The sequence below is a fragment of the Nymphaea colorata genome, chromosome 3 (assembly GCF_008831285.2).
Source record: "Nymphaea colorata isolate Beijing-Zhang1983 chromosome 3, ASM883128v2, whole genome shotgun sequence".
Lineage (NCBI taxonomy): Eukaryota > Viridiplantae > Streptophyta > Magnoliopsida > Nymphaeales > Nymphaeaceae > Nymphaea > Nymphaea colorata.
In genome coordinates this window covers 5252236-5273845 of record NC_045140.1, presented here as the reverse complement: position 1 = coordinate 5273845, position 21610 = coordinate 5252236, and the positions used below count along the sequence as shown (strand labels likewise).

The 21610-nt window shown below is 41.3% G+C and overlaps 1 protein-coding gene and 3 pseudogenes across 1 annotated transcript; 2 read left to right on the top strand and 2 right to left on the bottom strand.

Moving 5' to 3' along the window:
* The first annotated feature begins 772 nt into the window (after nt 1-772).
* Nucleotides 773-5726, top strand: LOC116250870 (U3 small nucleolar RNA-associated protein 18 homolog; annotated as a pseudogene).
* A 1242-nt stretch (nt 5727-6968) lies between these two features.
* LOC116249964 (uncharacterized) lies at nt 6969-9976 on the bottom strand. The gene is made up of 5 exons (XM_050076593.1): nt 9953-9976; nt 9556-9822; nt 7556-7754; nt 7083-7243; nt 6969-7007 (listed from the first exon to the last, which is right to left on the bottom strand). The coding sequence occupies exons 1-5, from the start codon at nt 9974-9976 to the stop codon at nt 6969-6971; spliced, it is 690 nt and encodes a 229-aa protein (XP_049932550.1).
* A 109-nt stretch (nt 9977-10085) lies between these two features.
* Nucleotides 10086-13997, bottom strand: LOC116250869 (pentatricopeptide repeat-containing protein At2g02980, chloroplastic-like; annotated as a pseudogene).
* A 3963-nt stretch (nt 13998-17960) lies between these two features.
* On the top strand, nt 17961-20364 carry LOC116249886 (pentatricopeptide repeat-containing protein At2g02980, chloroplastic-like; annotated as a pseudogene).
* The last annotated feature ends 1246 nt before the right edge of the window (nt 20365-21610 follow it).

Genomic DNA, 21610 nt, shown 5'->3' with positions numbered 1-21610 from the left:
TCATGTTTAAATATGATATGTTTTAAAAATAATTTCATACTTAAATAAAACTCAACTGCAAACACAGCCAAAAAAAGAAAAAAAGAAGAAAAAAGAAAGGTTGGTGGAAGGATAAAGGTGAAAACCCAATGTCTTGACTGCTTTATCTTCTTACTGCAATGGTGACCTACCAAATCATTCAAGACGAGAAGAAGACGGTTTTAATACTCAAGACTGCACACGGTTTCTTCTACTCGACGTTCAACTTACTTGTGAGTTGCAGGTGAATGGGATTCTGCACCGAGAGACACCAAAAACTTGGTTTTATAAAACTTAAGTCTGTTAATGAATTTTAAAAACTGGATTTGTTGGTTTTGAGAACCTGGTTTTTATGAATAACTTGATTGGAAGCTTTTTCACTCTTTCTTATGAAATTAGGTTTTGTCAAAACTGCATTTTTTCCAAACCCAATTTTGATGAAACCTTATTTTATAAGTAAAAACAGGTTTTGAGTTTTGCCTGGAAAACTGATTTTGGTTTGTCATTAAAACTGGAAACACAAGTCTAGAACCCAAGTGCGTTGGGCTTTATGTGATACTTAGGTTGTGGGGCTTGACGACGATTTGATGTGAGGTTGAAGGTTGCGGAATTTGAATCAGTCAAATAAGCAAAAGCTTAGTCCCAAGTCACCCCAGTAGAAAAATGTGCACAGTTCCCCTTAGGCCCCGTTTGATTAAATCGGAAAAAAACGTACGTTTTCAACCGGTGTTATCAAACACCGTTAAATTTTCCTCGCTAAAAAATGAAATCCAGGGTAAACTTCTCCTTCTCCTGGAAAAAAGTTTTTTTGCCCGTTGCTCGACTCTCTGCCTTCTTCTTCGACCGCTCGCCGTGCGCCGCCGCCGCCGCTCTGCCTCCAGCCATCGCCGTGGTCCTTCGAAGAAGTTGAGGTACGCCAACCCCTCTCTCCCTATCGTGCGTTCTTTCTTTTTCTATTCGTCGCCGTGGTCCTTCAAATGGTCTGTACGTTTTCTTTTCTGTCTTTCCCTTCATGCGGCTTCATGGGGACCCTCGCAAGTTGAGGTCTTTAAGCAGTGTTTTGATATTGTTCTTGGTTGGTGGCTCGTGATGATCCATGTCTTCAAATGAGTCTCTTGATAATCGTTTCTCGGTGAAGAACCAAGTTTCTGTCAAATGAAAAAGGGCCGAGGGAAAGGGCAAGAGCGTGGGGAAGGGGAGCTTCACGAGAGTGAAAAGCCGGTGACAGATGTCGACAGCGAGATGAGCTTCGGGGGAGCGTGATTTTTTAGTTTTCGTGGGAGGAGTGCTAGGTTTTCCTAACGCAGAGGCATACTTCGTTAGAAAATGCGATAGAGATTGCAGAACTACAACGCAACTATAATGTAGTTGATTTGATTCGATATCAAGTTTATTTCTTTGTCTGTGAACAATGTTCTGAAATTCGCAACTGTCAGTGCAACTTTCCTGAGCATTTAACCATATGAATGTTTTAAATGAGCATTGTCTCGAGCAATCTGAATCAATGTATGCCAATATTCGTTGATTTTTGGAATGCATGTAGTGCCTTTGTGTGGTAGGAACATGATTAACTTTTATCTCAAGATTTTGTCTTTGATCTGACAATGGGCCTGTACCCAAGTAAAACTTTAGAAAAAACTCAAGTTTCAATGTATGCGAAGTGCTTGTTGGAGTTTCTGTTGAGGAAACTACTGTTAGAAAACTGTAGTTCGGCATGCTGTTCATTACGCTGTATCTCGCAATGTCCCTGTATGCAAAGTAATTTTCATCCTTAGACCAAGAACAAGTGAGCAGGGGAGTACAACAAAGAGACAATGCATCTAAGCAACAAGTTTCTGTAACTAGCATAGTGAGATGGACTGTGGTCTGCCTTGCCATTTATACATATTGACAGCATCTTATGTTTCTTCCTTTTATAAATGTGCTTCAGATGAATAGATTGGTTGGCAATAAAGGCTGCTACTAGGCACAGAGAACCTTAGTAATCAACTTAGAATCCAACTAGGAAGTGAACCCCAAAATATGAATTAACGTGGACCTGTTGAAAAGCTTTCTGCAGTTCACTGTAAAGAAAAAAATTCAGAACACAAATGGACAGGATCTAGCTTGGCAACATTCTATAGAACAGAAAAGTTTGAACAATTGGCGAACGAGCTCTGCTCATTGTAAACTGAACAAGCACCTAATACAGACCAGGTTTGTTACTGCACAAAGGGCCAATATACGAAGCATAGTTGAAACTTTAGCAGATTGATCAATTAGTCCATGTGAACTTGAATTATTTCAGTTCATTACGCTGTATCTCGCGATGTCCCTGTATGCAAAGTAATTTCATCCTAGACCAAGAACAAGTGAGGGGGGGAGTACAACAAAGAGACAATGCATCTAAGCAACAAGTTTCTGTAACTAGCATAGTGAGATGGACTGTGGTCTGCCTTGCCATTTATTTATACATATCGACAGCGAGATGAGCTTCGGGGGAGCGTGATTTTTTAGTTTTTGTGGGAGGAGTGCTAGGTTTTCCTAACGCAGAGACATACTTCGTTAGAAAATGCGATAGGGATTGCAGAACTACAACGCAACTATAATGTAGTTGATTTGATTCGATATTAAGTTTATTTCTTTGTCTGTGAACAATGCTTTGAAATTTGCAACTGTGAGTGCAACTTTCCTGAGCATTTAATCATGAATGTTTTAAATGAGCACTGTCTCGAGCAATCTGAATCAATGTATGCCAATATTCGTTGATTTTTGGAATGCATGTAGTGCCTTTGTGTGGTAGGAACATGATTAACTTTTATCTCAAGATCTTGTCTTTGATCTGACAATGGGCCTGTACCCAAGTAAAACTTTAGAAAAAACTCAAGTTTCAATGTATGGGAAGTGCTTGTTGGAGTTTCTGTTGAGGAAACTACTGTTAGAAAACTGTAGTTCGGCATGCTGTTCATTACGCTGTATCTCGCAATGTCCCTGTATGCAAAGTAATTTTCATCCTTAGACCAAGAACAAGTGAGCAGGGGAGTACAACAAAGAGACAATGCATCTAAGCAACAAGTTTCTGTAACTAGCATAGTGAGATGGACTGTGGTCTGCCTTGCCATTTATATACATTGACAGCATCTTATGTTTCTTCCTTTTATAAATGTGCTTCAGATGAATAGATTGGTTGGCAATAAAGGCTGCTACTAGGCACAGAGAACCTTAGTAATCAACTTAGAATCCAACTAGGAAGTGAACCCCAAAATATGAATTAACGTGGACCTGTTGAAAAGCTTTCTGCAGTTCACTGTAAAAACAAAAATTCAGAACACAAATGGACAGGATCTAGCTTGGCAACATTCTATAGAACAGAAAAGTTTGAACAATTGGCGAACGAGCTCTGGTCATTGTAAACTGAACAAGCACCTAATACAGACCAGGTTTGTTACTGCACAAAGGGCCAATATACGAAGCATAGTTGCAAATTTAGCAGATTGATCAATTAGTCCATGTGAACTTGAATTATTTCAGATCAAGTTGATATAGCTCTCGACATTGATGTCCACATTACACCTCTTTGCTTGAAACGCGCAGCTGCCTAGCCCCAACTTGTGAGTTGGAAAAAAAAAGGGGGGGGGGGAATGCTAGGTGCTTCGGCCATCCATTGTTCTAATTGTTTAGTTATTTTTTTGTTTTCATTTAGAATATCTCTGGCATAAACATGTATAAATATAGGCTCGAACTAATTATGCTACACAAGTGTAGAGCCCTCTAGAAAAAAGCTTTCTTTATGGTGCGTTTTATCTATTATGGTATTCTTAGTGCTTCCGTCTAGCTAATGTTCCAATTTCTTGCAATTACATTTTTCCATTTCTTGGAATGCATAATAAACAAGCTGGAAGATGGGTTTGACATAGATTTTGTCATGGAAGCATGCATGGAAAGGCACTTTATTTTTTTGTGTCTACTGATATAATGTCATTCTAAAGGTTTTCTTGCAATTCGGGGGAATTGATGCAAATTTTTGTTTCTCTATGCAGATACACGTGAAAGCAAGGCAAGTTAATAATTTGAGATGGGTTTGGTATCTCAGAATGCTCTATCTAGGAAGCGGTCAAGTGACAATAATCAAGCTAACGTGAGGCTTCTGCCAAGAAAGAAGGAACATAAAGTTGCCAGTGAGATGCAGGAGATGAAGAAGCTGGAGGGATTCTTGTTTGGTCCTCTTCATTCTTCTTTTGGATTTGGTAAAGAGGCGGCAGAAGATACAGGGGAAGATATAATTGAGGATGGTGTTTTTTCATCTAAAGATCGGTCATCTGCTGTTGATGTTATTTTTCAAGAGGATAATGAGGTAGACAGTGAAACTTCCATGAGCGATGAAGAGAGAGAGCCACACGAGACAAGGAAACCTGTATGGATTGATGAAGAAGAACAAATAGCGAAAGTCAACATAGCCAAAACCAACAGGCTAAGAAAATTAAGGGGAGAAGAAGGTGAGATATTGGTCAGTGGAGCTGATTATGTTGCAAGATTAAGGTCACAACATGTTAAGCTGAACCCCAGAACTGAGTGGGCGGAGCTTGGGTGGAAGTCTGAGAGAGATGCTTTTGATGACGAATCAGATGAAGAGAATGAATCAGTCCGAGCTCAAGGTCATGGTGCCAATGGCAACAACATCCTTTTGTCGAGTGAGGATGCAGTAGTAAGGAGCACAACAAAATTATTGCCTGGGCTCCTTGAGTTCTCAAGATTGATAGATGGCAATGCAGAGGACCCTTCAAATGGCCCCATTACATCAGTTGAGTTCCACAGGAATGCCCAGTTGTTGCTTACAGCTGGACTTGATAAAAAGCTTAGATTCTTTCAGATTGATGGAAAGAGAAACACTATGATACAAAGCATTTTCTTGAGGATTGTCCCATTCGTAAAGCTTCATTCTTGCCTGATGGATCACAGGCCATCATCAGTGGAAGAAGGAAATTTTTTTACAGTTTAGATATAGTAAACGCGAAGGTTGACAGAGTAGGCCCATTGATGGGCAGAGAAGAGAAGAGCTTGGAATCGTTTGAAGTATCCCCTGATTCTAGTATTATTGCATTTACCGGCAACGAGGGATATATTTTTTTAGTCTCTTCTAAATCTAAGCAGCTAATTGGAACTCTAAAAATGAATGGAACTGCTCGATCCTTGGCATTTGCTAATGATGGACACCAGCTGTTGAGCTCGGGTGGAGATGGACTTGTCTACCATTGGGACCTTAGGACAAGGAAATGCTTCCACAAGGGGGTTGATGATGGTTGCATTAATAGCTCTGCATTGAGCGTTTCAAAAGATAGTACTGTCTTTGCTACAGGTTCAGATAGTGGAATTGTTAATGTTTATAACCGTGATGAGTTTCTTGGAGGCAAAAGAAAACCAATGAAGGCTCTTACCAATTTAACTACTAAAGTGGATGGGTTGCAGTTTAATCATGATGGTCAAATCCTGGCCACCTTTTCAAGCATGAAGCGTGATAGCGTAAAGTTGGTTCATGTACCATCTCTGAGTGTATTCTCAAACTGGCCCCCTCTGAAACATAACCTGCAGTATGTGCAGTGTTTAGATTTCAGTCCGGGTGGAGGTTTGATGGTCCTAGGAAATGCTGCTGGAAAGGTGATATTGTATAAGCTAAACCATTATGAACATGCATAATTTGATAACAATCATATAGATTTTCTTCGTTGCAATCATATGGCTCATTTGAATTATGTCTTATCCTTGAATACACGTTGTAATTTGTTCTAAATGTCCCTTCTCACCGAGGGCTAGATCAATGAGCACCTGAGTATCTTTGGTCACAGATTGTTGCTTCTTGTTTTCGTCCTTTTTGTATTGGGTAATAAGCTAAGATTTGGAATTGTTTTCTTCTCTTTGTTGGAAGTCCAAAGTACTTTGCATTCATCGTGAGATTCTGTTCCATGTATAGTTGTTTTTAATGTATGGTACTCCAACTTACATGCTTGTCGATTAAATATTGTACTAAGAAGGTGGTGTGGAAGGCCCATGATATCGTGAGGTTCAATTCCTCAATGTACGAAGTGGGTTTAGCACAATCTACTGCAGCTAAGGCAGTAATGTAAATTATATTTCATGGCTGGTACAGGGTTGGATGTTTGTGTTGCTCAATTGACTTGAGGCTTGTTGCTAGAGTTCTCGCATAGCCAATCGTCTCCACCAAGCAATTGAAATGGTGTCAAGATGTGTTGGCAAACATTCACTTTGATGGTAGCCAGGTTAAAAGAAGTCGCTTAGTTCTCCTTTTTCCAAGTCCAGGGAATGACCAAGAAAAGGTGAACTGTAGATTTTCTTTCTCCATATGTTTACAGGTCGCTAATTAGTGGAACCTGCACACCCTTTGCAAACCTTTTAGAGCTATGCACTGCGTGTGTTTCTTTCTTATACAGTAACACAGTAAGAATATCTGCACTTCATAAGATCAATTTTCTTTCCTCTGGTTTAATATTTGCATCGAATAAATTGTCACAGGTTCAGAAACAAAGACAAGCCCATGTAGCATATGTGATTCCTACTCGAGAAAGGTTCTGGTAGACTTGATCTGTTATCTCCTGTCTTTCACATACCTCAGAGGCTGATGGAATTGGTAGAATGGGAGGATGAGGGGATAAGGTTGAACAGTGACCTGACACGGAAACCAAGTTTAAATACCACCTAGAACTTCATATACATCATCAGGTGCTGGCAGAACGAGTCCACATTATGCTCTTGCTAAGCGCTTCGTATGTCATCTACATTGCTTGACTTTGGAATGACCTACTTTGAATTCACCATTGACTTTACAGGAACCTACCGCTACAGTCATTCCATGGTGAAATATATCATGTCTTTTCAATCTTAAAAGTTGATGAATTCGAAGACTTCATGTCACTCCATGCTTTAAAGTCATGCTTTAATTAAAAAGCCCAAAAAAATCAAGTTGTCTTTTCTAGCTGATGATCTTGCAAAGATATCTGTAAGGTCAACATTAAATAGAAAATACATACATAGAAATGCTCACAAGTATGACTATTTTTTATTGCATATACTTGAGTGCAGTAAGGTGCATGTATCTTTTTGCTACCTAATGACATGGATGTGATCTTTCTTGGTCCAGCAGCAAAATTATGTTTCCTGATGCATAGGTTTGAGTCTGATCCGGCAGCTGCAGCTCTGCTTCTTTGGCAGTATGGGCTCAACCATCCCTTCCCTAACGACAGTAATAAACTATTTGAGATTTTATAGCTTACAAAATCCTTATAGAATCATATCTATGCATAAAGAAGCATGTTTTTTCATATATATATGATTACATATGATTACTATATATAGAAATATACTCTCTCTCTCTCTCTCACACACACACACACACACATATATATATATATATATATCTCCGGTTGTCTCACGCACGCCCCCACAATAAATTTCGGTGGCATAAGATAACAGACCCAAGATTGAAAAGTGGCAACTAATTAAACGACTTTTTTTGTTAATTCAAGGTGTGAAACGTAAAATTTACCTGCTTTGGTTAGGATGTGGAGGAGGTTGAGTTGGGTTTTGAGGTTGAGCGCAGCTTGGAAGTACTGGTGCTGGTCCAGCACCGATTCAGAGCAAGCCCCGTGCCTCTCCCACTCGTGGGACCAAAAGCTGGTGCCGTCGCTGCTTGGGCATGACAGAGAAGGCCACTGCTTCTCCATCTCATCCCTCAAGTCCGATATCTGCAATAAATTACAAGTTATATAATATATATTTCTTTGATCTTTTGAAAGCCTTACCAAAAATATATAGAAAGGTAGACAGTGACGAATCATGATGAATGCAAAAAACAAGCGCCATGTTCAAAAAGAAATCTGAAAACCAAAGTACATGTCAAATTTCAAAAACATTTTGTGCTTGTGCGTTTGTTCCAATAGCTCGAAATGATTGAGACTTGTACCAGTCCTAGCAACTTCAACTTTTTAAGTATATAGCAACCGAGATTTAATTTTAAAATTAGGATTAATCTCTATGGCGTGCATTCACAAGGCACACATCAACACCAAACGGTTCCTGTCTTTGTCTTGTATGGAGGGCGAGAAGGTGAAAGAAAAATATGGGAGCGAAAGCACTTTCCATGTTGTCCAGTGGGGTGCCTAGTGGCTGCCAAGCCACCAGTCGCTGGTTCAACTCCCAGTGTTGCTCTTCTCTTGCAAAAGCCGATACATGCCTTTATGAGAGAATGGGGAAAATGGCCATGATGTGAGCAACAACGTCCCTCGTATAAGGAAAATTTCACTTTTGCTTATGCCTTCCATTTAAGCAGTAGAGACATTTTGGTTATTTGCTGCTGAGTCTTTTGTTAGGGACCATAACACATATGTAACATGTTCTGAAAACACTAGAAATAATAACCGCGGACATAACACATATGTAACATGTTCTTCAAACACTAGAAATAATAACCGCAAGAAATTGAATTTGCCTTAATTAATATGGATGCTGCTAATTTGTGAGTGAAAAATGACGAATTACTGCAAAAAAAAATACAACCACCATGAAGGACGCCGGCCTGCACTTGCCCAGAAAATACCGGATCCAAGAAAGGCTGTGTATCTATAATAATCATAATTAACTTGTCAATCATGAAAAAAAAAAGTGAAACCTATTTTCATTAAAACAGCTTTCATCCAGATAAATGACATCAACAAAGTCATAAAAGCGGGCGACGAGATCAAAATGATGTGGTGTTCCGAGATTTTTCAAATAAATCGATACCATGGTCCAAATAGAAGCATGGGATTTAAAGAATAGCAGCTACCCTTTTGAAGTGCCGTCGTTTTTCACAGTTAGGCGTGCTAAAAGTAGCTTCTCATGTTTTCCTTTTTTTCATTTCAAACTTTTCTCCGTTCAATTTTTCACATTTTAATAGTGAATTATGCCTACTTTTAATTTAGCTTTAAAACTATGTATAATTTCTTAATAATTATGTTTAAGAGGAGGCGGGCATGAGGAAAATAGGACCATTTAGTGAGATTCACTAAGATTGGTCTCTTTTCTGCCTGTAAAAGTATCGTACACGTGAATCCCTTCCCTTCAAATATTATGATGCCTGTGCTATTGGGAAAGGATTCTTTACCATGCAAGTGAATCCCATGAAGCATCTGGACACCAATAATTATTATAGATGTGTCTCTCTCGAGCATAGAGGCCTAAGATTCTATAATAAATATTTTTCGTAGACTTTTCTGTCGTGAATTCTTTTCACAAGTTTCTAAAAAGAATCGTACGCAAAGCTTTTCAAAAAAAAGAAGAACCTGAATGACAGTAGAAGTTAGAGAGGGCCTCAACATCGAACAGGTGATGCCCTTACTTGGCATAATAAAGCATTTAGAAAAGCGAGGGTCCTACTGCCCTTTCAAAGATCACCTCCCAATGGAAAGATATGAGGAAGTAAACCAATCACACAAGATATCCGGACATTTCTATCTGCCAAGAAAATTGGAGAAGAACATCTGTGACTTGTGTGGGCAAAATACAAACCTCGGAAGGAAGAAATGGGCTGCCATTGTCGCAGTGGGAAGGGTAGCCGACGTCGTTGTAGTTGGGCCAGAGGCCATGAATGCCGAAATCCACAGCAGGCTTGCCTGTCTTCGCCGAATTTGGTATCACAATAAGCGCCTGACCACTGCGCAGAACACGAGAGAAGATGCACACTGATGATCCAAATGTCAGACTATCATATGACAATGAAGAATATGAATCATCAACTTGACAACTTCTAATCTGGTTTGGTAATTCCTTGGAGCCCTTCAAGGATCAGACCGCCCAATCCCAATGGGTTTGTTCATAAACCACCAAAGGAGCCCCGGCTACCATGCCTCACGAGGGAAACACTATGAACAAAACTAAAACTAATTAGGCAGCAGAATGGCAGGACCGAATCTTCATTCAGGGCCTTCATCTTAAGTCTTTACTGTACCCTCCACAATTTCCCTCTTTACTGGTGCTGTATATAATGGCATAATAACGAAAATTTTTCATGAAAGAAAAAAAGAACCTGCTGAACGAAGTAAAAGAAATCAAAATCTTAAAGAATAGCATTTACGTCAGGTTAAAGTTTCAAGCACACCGAACTTAAAGCAGAACTGCAAGCCCATGGCAGGCCTGAGCTGAAAAATGTGGGGGAATACAAAATCGTACTTATTGACATCAAGGATGGGAATTATTTCAAAAATTTCCTCATCCAGTCAACAATATTTTCCACTCCCTTTTATTCCAAAGTACCAAAATATGAAGAATAAAAATGACCCCATTGCTTGCAGTGAGGCAGAAACAACATATTGACCTCATCCACCATGCAGCCGTAGTGTTTAATTCCTGGCTCGATCCCCGCAAACACGAAGATCTTTTACAACACGAATCGTAGTCCCAGGAGGGGTATTCAGCAACCCATAAGCAATGGCGAGTTTCACACTATGGTACCCAAGCGTTGCCTCCTTTTCCTCCTCCTCCATATCTGCATGGTACACCTGGGATGTGTCGGGCACATATCCTATCAATTTCAATTGCTCAACCAATTGATCTAGCATCCCATGAAGCTTTCTGGAGTGAGGGTGTTCTCCGTCCCCTGAGAAGGACTAATGAACAGCGTTCTCGATCTCAATTGAACTACAACCAGGTAATTTAGTAATACCCCTCTCTTTCATAAGCTTCCTAATTGCCTTCACATCGTCTCATCTTCCCCAGGAGCAGCACACATGTTCGATAAGATCACATAGTCTCCACTGTGGGAGCGTTGTAGTTCAAAAATATGGTCGACCACGTGTTTGCCCAAGTCTACATTGCCATGAACAGCGCAGGCAGCTAGCAAAGTGCGCCACAGTATAAGTGTGGGCTTGATCGGTAAGCTTCAGACGAACTCATATGCTTCGTTTAGAAGCCCTGCTCTACCATAAAGATCTACCATGCAGCCGTAGTGTTTAATTCCTGGCTCGATCCCATACACTCTTGACATGCTATCAAAGTACCGGCGACCTTCTTCCACCAAGCCAGTATGGCTACATGCATAGAGAACGCCGAGGAACGTGATGTTATCTGGCAGCATGCCTTTTCTCTGCATCTCCTCAAAGAGCAAGAGCGCACTTCTTCCATGCCCATGAATAGCAAAAGCCACAATCATGGCAGACCAAGCGGGTGTATCTCGCTGCGGTATTTCCTCGAAAACCTGTTTTGCGTCATCTATGCTCCCACATTTGGCATACATGCCAATCAACGCTGTGTTGACCTTTACATACACATCAAATCCATTCTTCTTAACATACTCATGAACCCATTTTCCAAGCTGAAGGGTGTACCCAACAGGGCACAAGAGGAAAGCGCGCTAAGCAGAGTAACATACGTTGGCTTCATGTCATCCCACGCCTGCATTTCCCGAAACAGTGGCAACACTTCATTCGGCCGGCTGTTCCGAGCGTAAGCAGCGATCATGGAGTTGAAAGAAACAATTTCCCTTCTCCCAGGCATTTTATCAAACACTTCGCGTGCGGACAGAATGTGTTCGCAATCTGCATACATATTGATCAAAGTAGGAAGAATGCACACGTTGTCGTCCACCCCAAGCTTGATAACAAGGCCATGAATGGCCTCGCCTTCTTTGAGGGCAGTCGCATTGGCACACGCCTTGAGTACAGAAGGGAAGGAGTAGTGATCAGGAAGCAAGTCCTATTCACGCATACGGGCGAAGAGAGAGACCGCACGAATGGGGCGGCTGGTGCGGGCGTAGCCACCCATCACTGTGTTGAAGAGGATAACGTCTGGTTGGGAGATTTGCTCGAACAGGTGGACGGCGAAGTCCAAGGCATCGGGATGAGTGAAGGAGAAGAAGCGGATGAGCCTGGTGACGGATGGAATATCGCTCTGGAAGTTGGTCTTGATGATGGTAGCTTGAATCTGCTTGAATTCTTCGATGGTTTTGCATGCATTCAAGAGACAGAGTGTCCTTTGGTGGGTTTGGCCGTTCTGCCCTTCGAGTTTCGGCTGGCCGAGGGAGGACGGAGGGTGGCATGGCAGAGTTGTGGACACGGCCATTCCTAGTTGCAACTCTCATTCGAGTAATCTCGGCCACTCTTTTTGTATTTGGCTTCTCTGAATGGAGGAGCTACGGCATCACGAGTTTATCGCCAATAGCCAGATGACGACCACCATCGTCATCTTCAGAGAACCTGATGCAGGATCAATCTTTGCCCACCAACCACGGCCGCGGTCACCGCCCACCAAACTTGATAGAATGAAGAGAGAAAATGATGAAGAAGAGGAAGAGGCGTTTGTACCCTGCTCCTAAGGATGATGCCTTGCGTGATCCTTTATAGCAGCGAGTATTCTGCACAAGAGAGAGAAAGAGAGGGTGACTGCAATTTCTCATTCTGGTGCATGGTAGCATTGAACTCCCCTATGATATTTATATACACATACGCACACAAATTCAATGTGAGGATCAGCCATCGGGGTTCAGTTGGGGAGGCTTCTACATGGTGGTGGAAGAAAAAAATTTCGTCTGAAATGGTTGTGCAGTGTTTGAAATATGGCTTTTCCCATAACAGTTTGGAATATGTGGAAATTAGGAAATGCAAAAATGCATGAGAATGGTTTGAAGAGGGAAAGCCTTTGTGTGCATTTGGGAGGATGATGGTAGTAATGCCTTCTGATTTACCAAGTTCAAAGATAAGTTGTTTAGCTTGAGTTGGCACAGGCCCCTCTTTTGACAGATCTTCCTATGTGGTGAAGAGTGTTCTAGAAAGCTTGATTTGATGTCCTTTTCTTCTTTTCTTTTCTTTTTCTTTTCGAAACCATCTTAGTTTTGATGTCCTCGTCTCCATCAAGACCCGGGTCACAAGCTTGAAACTCAAAATCTTGTGGTCTAAAGCATATGGTTGGCATCACAACTACATTTTTTTTTTATCTATTTTTAATTCCTAAGATTTCATGAGATGCGCTTTTGAAAAACTATCCTTTTTCATCAGTTAATATCATTTCTTAAATGCCGTAAAATACCCAATATTCTTGGTTTCACATTCAGGAGCGGCCAAATAAGTCATAAGCCATCTGACTACGTCTTTACTCCATTGGTGCCGTGCCATCTAACAATTGCGGCATATATATGTAAAATCATGCATAACTCATGCCCATAGATGCCTGGTTGCAGTAGTTAGGGAAACGTGCCCGGTACTTGGAAGCTAGTGTGTCACAATTGATCAGAATAGTGGTAGTTTCACATTTCCTCGATCATTCAACTTATTAAGCCCCAAGTTTGATAGTTCTTGTCACAGGCGCCGCAGGCCCGCAGGTATAAGGTAAATCAGATATTTGAGGCTCGTTGATCTAGCGTCTTGCAAAAGAATATTGCTGCTTCTTAGAACTTCATCTTGGATCGAAGAACTTACAGGTGAAAATGGAGCTTTACTATATTTTGATAACATATGTTTCGGAGAATCTGGCTAGCGATCACTGCGTGGCTGCAAAGGGGTAGCATTATTTCTGTTGGAATTTGGAGGTGATTAATGATCAGAAGGCAGGAAACTCAATCAGAAGGGGACACCTTCCCCTTGGCAGCACTGGACACTCGATCAAGGTGGAGGCCGTGGTGTCGACGCACACGAAGATCTGGTACAGTTGACGCTGCCTGCTCTCATCGCCATGCATTCTATTCCTGGTTTGTTGCTTCTTCTACGGCGTTTCTGATGCTTTCCAGGCTACACATTACGTCATCCGGGTGAACACCTGGGCATGATCATTAACGGAACATGTTGATGCCAACAATTATAAATCCTCAAGTGATACCAGAGACTACAAGTGAATTTAGCTGTTAACTTTTTCGACAGAAGAGCAGAAACAAAATGACTAACTCGAAGCGTGTGATTCTAGTAGGGTTGTTTCATCTTTTAAGTATCAGGTCACGTAAGAGCTGATCTACCTGCGCTCTGAGGGATGTGGAGGAGGTTGAGCGCAGCTTGGAAGAACTGGTGTTGGCCCAGCTCCGAGCAAAAGTCCCGTGCTTCTCCCACTCGTGGGACCAAAAGCTGGTGTCGTCGCCGCTTGGGCATGACAGAGATGGCCACTCCTCCATCTCATCCCTCAAGTCTGATATCTGCAATAAATTTCAATTCATCTTTTATATATGTATATATGTTCTTACTCGTCTCTATTTTGTTCTTCTTCCAACCTTTTGATTTATTTTTATATGCTATCAGAGCCAAGTTTTGAGTTGATTAGTTGCTTCTCAAGTTGATACTTCAATCTCTTTGTTGCGTGCCTTACCAACTTGCATCAGAGATGAACAATCACCAATTTTTCACTCAGGGGATGTTTGTTTACCTTGAATCTGAGATACGATGTGATTTGAGATCATTGGGAATCTCAAATCCTTGGATTTGAGGTCAGACAACCTCTGGTGTTCGATTACACTGTGGGTTCTGCATAAACAGCCTCATATGTGGGAAGTGAGGCTGCCAGACACATCCCTATTGATCTAGTGCTGATTTCTTGCTTCTATCAGCCATTAATATTTTTAGGATCGCACAATCTTCTCTATCATTGCAACTTCAGGTAGTTCGTGGCCCTTCAATTTGAGTGACCAAAAGGAGATTGCAGAATCTAAAAATTATTGATTCCTGATGGATGGAAGTTTAAAATCACATCAGCAGGACAAAAGAGGGCCACCATCGATATGGATGTAGGCGGTAAAAAGTTCAAGCTTGTTGGAAGTTGCGCTTCCAAGAAGTTGAAAACAAAACTAATTAACCAATTGAAAAGCTTGACTCTTATACATTCACTATAAAAAAAAAGTGATCTAGAACAGCAGACTGACGTCAATGTTAAGAATGGAGATGAAAGCAGAAAATATTTATTTGCCTTTCTCTATTTAGTGCAGAGAGAGGGGGGCAGAAAAGATTAAAGTTGCGGCCTCGTCTCAACTTTTTTTTTTTTTTTCTCAAGAACAATCTCAACAGACAACTGTCAATATGGTCAGTTGTATATGAAGATCATCCCTTCGGCTGGTTGAAGAAAACGGCCATCTTTCTTCACGTTCAGATCGAAACGTGGTCTCTTTTACTCTTATAGCATTAGCCCGTGTTGATTCTTCCTTAATTTAACAGATCCTTTCTTGCAGTGTTCATCTTCTAGATTATATTCAGCTTTACATTCCCTAAGCTAATTTGCATCTAAAGACTAAAAATTTTATCCTATTAAACTTTTACCAGTGTGTGTCACTTGGAATTTTTAACGGCTTCGTACTAACAGATGTTGGAATATTGGTTGGAACATTGGAACAAGAAAATTCATTTTCCAAAATATATGGTATAGAATTCTTCTTACCAGTAATTCATATTCTATTTTCTTGGACATCTGAATTTCGGATTACATGTAAATATTCATATAACTATGTCCTATTTTATATTTAAAATTGAATCTAGTTTCAAGTCAAAGTAAACAGAGTCGAGGACATGGAAAAAGCTGGCGTCGGTTGCTGATTTCGTGCGTTAGCATCCTCCTTTCGTGTGTTATCATTCCCCCTCAACCGAAGGTAAGATGGCTGACGAACTCCTAGATGCCCAATGAGAAGGTGGAGATGGTGTTGTGGCAGTGTCTTAGTGAAGAGAGATCAGCGAGCTGGCCTTCGGTTGTAACAAACTGAGTTTCCATGTTGCCCAACGCTACTTGCTCATGAACAAAATGATAATGAAGCTCTAAATGTTTCATGTGAGAATGAAAGGTAGGTTTGATGGTAGTATATAGAGCAGAGATGTTATCGCAAAGAAGAATTGGAGCTTTGGAGAGATATACACCAATGTCTTGAAGAATAAATGTAATCCATTTAATCTCTGCAGCTTTGGAAGAATTGGAGCTTTGGAGACATATACACCAATGTCTTGAAGAATAAATTTAATCCATGTAAGCCTTTCATGCGTTATCATTCCCCCTCAACCAAAGATAAGGTGGCTGACGAACTCTTAGATGCCCATTTCATGTTGTGGAGACAGTGTAGTGGCAGCGGCTTAGTGAAGAGATCAGCGAGCTGGCCTTCCGTTGTAACAAATTGAGTTTTCATGTTGCCCAACGCTACTTGTTCATAAACAAAATGATAATCAAACTCTAAATGTTTCATGTGAGAATGAAATGCAGGTTTGATGGTAGTATATAGAGCAGAGATATTATCGCAAAGAAGAATTGGAGCTTTGGAGAGATATACACCAATGTCTTGAACACATATAAGTCCTATTCTCTACACCCCATTGCAATCACCTCCTTGGTCTCCTTGTCTTTAATAAAGAAGCAATTGGAAGAGAATTCAAACACATAGGGCATAGAATAAGTAAGGTGCTGACAGAAATAGGATTCTTCTTAATATCGGGCACAACAAGAACATTGTTTAGAGGTATCGTGTGACTGCCCACATGAATATCAGTAGTACCAATATGTGTAATAACAAGATGTTGACCATTTCCTATCATAATTTTTTCAGTTCCATTATAGGGAACACAACTCTTGAGTTTACCGGGATCATCGATCACATGAAAACTTGCTTCCGTATCGGGCAACCAGTCTTGATCAGTTGGATCGAAAACTTTCATAGTAGCAAAGGCTTGGGCATATCACGAGGCTTATATGCATGATCAAATATGTGATAATATTTGAAGGCACTATGATTATTTAATTCACAAATTTGACATGGTACCTCTTATTTGGTGCACTCTCCAACCTGGGCCCCTTTGAAACATAGCCTGTAGTATGTGCAGTGCTTAGATTTTATTTCTGATGGAGGTTTGATGGTCCTAGGAAATGATGCTGGAAAGGTGCTGTTGTATAAGCTTCACCATTATAAATATGCATAATTTGATAGCAATCATATAAGTTTTCTTCCTTGCAATCATATGTGAATTATGTCTTATCTTAGAATACACAATGTTCTAAATATCCCTTCTCACCGAGGGCCAGATCAATGAGCACCTCAGTTTCATTGGTCACAAACACCTTTCTGGCAGAGTTTGTTACTTCATGTTTTTTGGTTCTTCTTGTATTGGCTAATAAGCTAAGATTTAGAATTGTTTTACTCTTTTGTAGGAAGTCTACTTTCAGGTTGTGATTTCAAAGTACTTTGCATTTATCATGGGATTTTGTTCCATATATAATTGTTTTTACTGTTTTCTGCCCTAATTTATTTAGTGTTATTTGATGTTTAAAAAGTTATCTATCTGTTTATGTCGTTTGATCTTAAATCATGTTTAGTTCGATAATCTTATTTCAGTGGTTAAAGTTCTTCAATACTTATTTTCTGCTCAGAAATTGCAAGTAGTTTGGTAAAACATGGTTATCTGGAATGACATGCTTTTCTTCGTCATCACTTTCCATTTTGAAAGTGTTTGATACTTAGGTGTGGCATCGTGTACAGTGCCTTCATCTTTTTGTGGTAAGAAGGTTTTTTCAGAATCAAAATAAAAAAAGTGAATATGTTAAAACTAAAGCCAAGTTAATTGTCTTTTTGCTTGTAAAAGTAAAAAGGGAGGAAATGCAGATGGTGCTGCCGTGCTTGTGCAGGCCGTGCGGCAGAGAGCCTATGAGGATGAGGCCATGAGAGTTTAAGAGAGAGGGAGAGGCAAAGAAAGAGTGCACGAAAGAGAGGGAACATGATTCCAATGGCAGTTCGCAGACTGGCAGTTCGCAGACTGGCAGTGAAGACTGAGGATGGTCGATGAAAGAGAGAGACAACAAAAAATCGAAAGGCCAAAGTTTTTTTTTTAACGATTTTGAGTGTGCTCGAGTTAGCTCAACTGATTAAAATGGGCACAAGACCTTTTGTTATAAATGGACTCAGGTCGGTCACTCACTCGAAATTCTATATCGAGTGAGCCCACTTGTCCCATAAGTATGCATGAAAGGTGATAAATGACATCAAGTACGTATGAAAAATGATTAACGCAATATCGACGGACAACGAGCCAAGTGTTTTACGTTGGCGGCAGGGTGACATGATAGTGATACCTCCTTCAGCTGGCTATTGGCGATAAACTCGTGATGCCGTAGCTCCTCCTTTCAGAGAAGCCAAATACAAAAAGAGTGGCCGAGTTTACTCGAATGAGAGTTACAACTAGGAATGGCCGTGTCCACAACTCTGCCATGCCACCCTCCGTCCTCCCTCGGCCAGCCGAAACTCGAAGGGCAGAACGGCCAAACCCACCAAAGGACACTCTGTCTCTTGAAAGGATGCAAAACCATCGAAGAATTCAAGCAGATTCAAGCTACCATCATCAAGACCAACCTCCAGAGCGATGTTCCATCCGTCATCAGGCTCATCCGCTTCTTCTCCTTCACGCTTCCCGATGCCTTGGACTTCGCCGTCCACCTGTTCGAGCAAATCTCCCAACCAGACGTTATCCTCTTCAACACAGTGATGGGTGGCTACGCCCGCACCAGCCCCTCATTCGTGCTGTCTCTCTCTTCGCCCGTATGCGTGAATCGGACTTGCTTTCTGATCACTACTCCTTCCCTTCTGTACTCAAGGCCTGTGCCAATGCGACTGCCCTCAAAGAAGGCGAGGCCACTCATGGCCTTGTTATCAAGCTTGGGGTGGACGACAACGTGTACATTCTTCCTACTTTGATCAATTTGTATGCAGATTGTGAACAGATTCTGTCCGCACGCAAAGTGTTTGATAAAATGCCTGGGAGAAGGGAAATTGTTTCTTTCAACTCCTTGATCACTGCTTACGCTCGGAACAGCCAGCCGAATGAAGCGTTGGCACTGTTTCGGGAAATGCAGGCGTGGGATGACATGAGGCCAACGTATGTTACTCTGCTTAGCATGCTTTCCTCTTGTGCCCTGTTGGGTACCCTTCAGCTTGGAAATTGGGTTCATGAGTATGTTAAGAAGAATGGATTTGATGTGTATGTAAAGGTCAACACAGGTTGATTGACATGTATGCCAAATGTGGGAGCATAGATGACGCAAAACAGGTTTTCGGGGAAATGCCGCAGCGAGATACACCGGCTTGGTCTGCCATGATTGTGGCTTTTGCTATTCATGGGCATGGAAGAAGTGCATTCTTGCTCTTTGAGGAGATGCAGAGAAAAGGCATGCTGCCAGATAACATCACGTTCCTCGGCGTTCTCTATGGCATGTAGCCATACTGGCTTGGTGGAGGAAGGTCGCCGGTACTTTGATAGCATGTCAAGAGTGTATGGGATCGAGCCAGGAATTAAACACTACGGCTGCATGGTGGATCTTTATGGTAGAGCAGGGCTTCTAGACGAAGCATATGAGTTTGTCCGAAGCTTACCGATCAAGCCCACACTTATACTGTGGCGCACTTTGCTAGCTGCCTGCGCTGTTCATGGCAATGTAGAGTTGGGCAAACACGTGGTCGACCATATTTTTGAAGTACAACTCTCCCACAGTGGAGACTATGTGATCTTATCGAACATGTGCTGCTGCTGCTGGAAGATGGGACGATGTGAAGGCAATTAGGAAGCTTATGAAAGAGAGGGGGTATTACTAAAGTACCTGGTTCACTGGTTGTAGTTCAATCGAGATCGAGAACGCAGTTCATTAGTTCTTCTCAGGGGACGGAGAACACCCTCACTCCAGAAAGCTTCATGGGATGCTAGATCAATTGGTTGAGCAATTGAAATTGGTAGGATATGTACCCGACACATCCCAGCTGTACCATGCAGATATGGAGGAGGAGGAAAAGGAGGCAACGCTTCGGTACCATACTGAGAAACTGGCAATTGCTTATGGGTTGCTGAATACCCCTCCTGGGACTACGATTCGTGTTGTAAAAAATCTTCGTGTTTGTGGGGATTGCCATTCTGCCGCAAAGTTTATCTCCTTGATCTTTAACCGTGAGATCGTTTTAAGGGATCTTAACAGATCCCATCACTTCAGGACTGGAACTTGTTCATGTGGAGAGTACTGGTAGATCAGCTGAGGCTGGTTCTATTGTTTGCAACTCTCAGTGCACCGTTACCCATGCATATCTCCTGAGTCCTGAAGCGAGTTTGATGTTTTAATTGTGGCTTCTGAAGGTACTGCAGATCAAATACTGCTGAGAGAAGCAGAGTTTGTTTGTGTTCTTTGTTCGTGTAATTTAGAATAAAAATGGAGCTCAATATGTTGTTTCTGCCTCACTGCAAGCAATAGGGTCATTTTTATTCTTCATATTTTGGTACTTTGGAATAAAAAGGAGTGGAAAATGTTGACTGGATGAGGAAATTTTTGAAATAATTCCCATCCTTGATGTCAATAAGTATGATTTTGTTGCTGTATCTATTTCGTTTATCTAATGGTCAGCTATGGTGGTAATGCTGGTGTTCTTTTCATTGACATATCCTTTGCTCTGCTCAGGAATGCCAAAGGTTGCAATGCGAATAGTGGTTGACCCTAATGTCGTTGAGCCTTGATTTTCCCAACTGCCCACCGTTCGAGATATCTATTTTATTATATGTGTTTACCAAATACAAATGTAGGCATTGAGATACTTATGTATATATTAAAAAAGCAATTGGCCCTTTTTGTGGACCTGATAGTAAGCTTTTGCTCATCTGGCTGTCGTGTCCGCAGACTTGCTTTTGCTGCATCTAACTCTACCTGATCTTTTCACTGGTTCCTAATGGGCACAAACTCTTTCTTAACAGAAGCCATACCTTAACAGAGGTGGAAGGTAGCACGAGCAAAACAAGGGAGTTTCTTAAACTCGCCTACCTGAAACAAAAACTGCGACGCCACGTTGGAGGGCATTCAATTAACTTTATTGATTATATGAACGTGTGCCAATAATGAGGAAAGCCTCCAACCCCCTTCCATCAGTAGATATGATTAGCAGAAGTGGCTGCATAACATGACGCCACCATGGGCTCCATCTGAACTCGATAAACTGCTCGACTTTATGTGATCATTTCGGTTATATTAGCAGTTAATAGCGACAATGCTCCTGAAAAAACATTGAAACAAGAACATAAAAAATGCATGAGGATCTAGAGAACAGAAGCGCAATAGCTTTGCATCATCAATTTGTCGTTTGATGGGTCTCCATGAGATTCCAATTGTAAGTACCAGAGCATGGAACAACCGTGAGCTAATGACTTGATCTCCACTAAGAAAGACATGCTTGTCACATATGATGGATTGGAGAATCTGGGTTGAAGATAACGAAACAGGATCAGAAGTATCTTGGAAACGGCGGCCATGAAGCCGCGACGACATTCACTCTCCATTCCATCCGTTTTCAATCTCCTCCCCGTATTATAATAGATCCTTCTGTTCGGCAGTCATAGGAGAAATAACTCATTCTCTCTCTATTTCTTTCCCTCTCTCCCTCTCTCTCTTCGTGGCGTACATGGATGAACTGGAAAGACAGATGGCGGAGAGAATGGTTTTTGAAATGTTGAGCAATGAAGGATTTCAACAGAACATACCGTATGCTGCAGATAGCGCCAGTGAAATATGAGTAAGAAAGCAACCCACGTACCCAAGTAATGAGTTATTTCTTTCGTCATATGCTGCTATTTTTCCGTTCATCATTCCTCAGTGGCTCTTATGCACT

Excerpts from the sequence above, each read along its gene's own strand:
- LOC116249964 (XM_050076593.1), bottom strand. The coding sequence starts at position 9,976 with ATGAAGGCCCTGAATGAAGATTCG. Across the intron at positions 7,244-7,555 it reads CCACATCCTAACCAAAGCAG|GGAAGGGATGGTTGAGCCCA; the intron begins GTAAATTTTACG and ends TACTGTCGTTAG. Across the intron at positions 7,008-7,082 it reads ATGCACCTTACTGCACTCAA|ATATCTTTGCAAGATCATCA; the intron begins GTATATGCAATA and ends TTGACCTTACAG.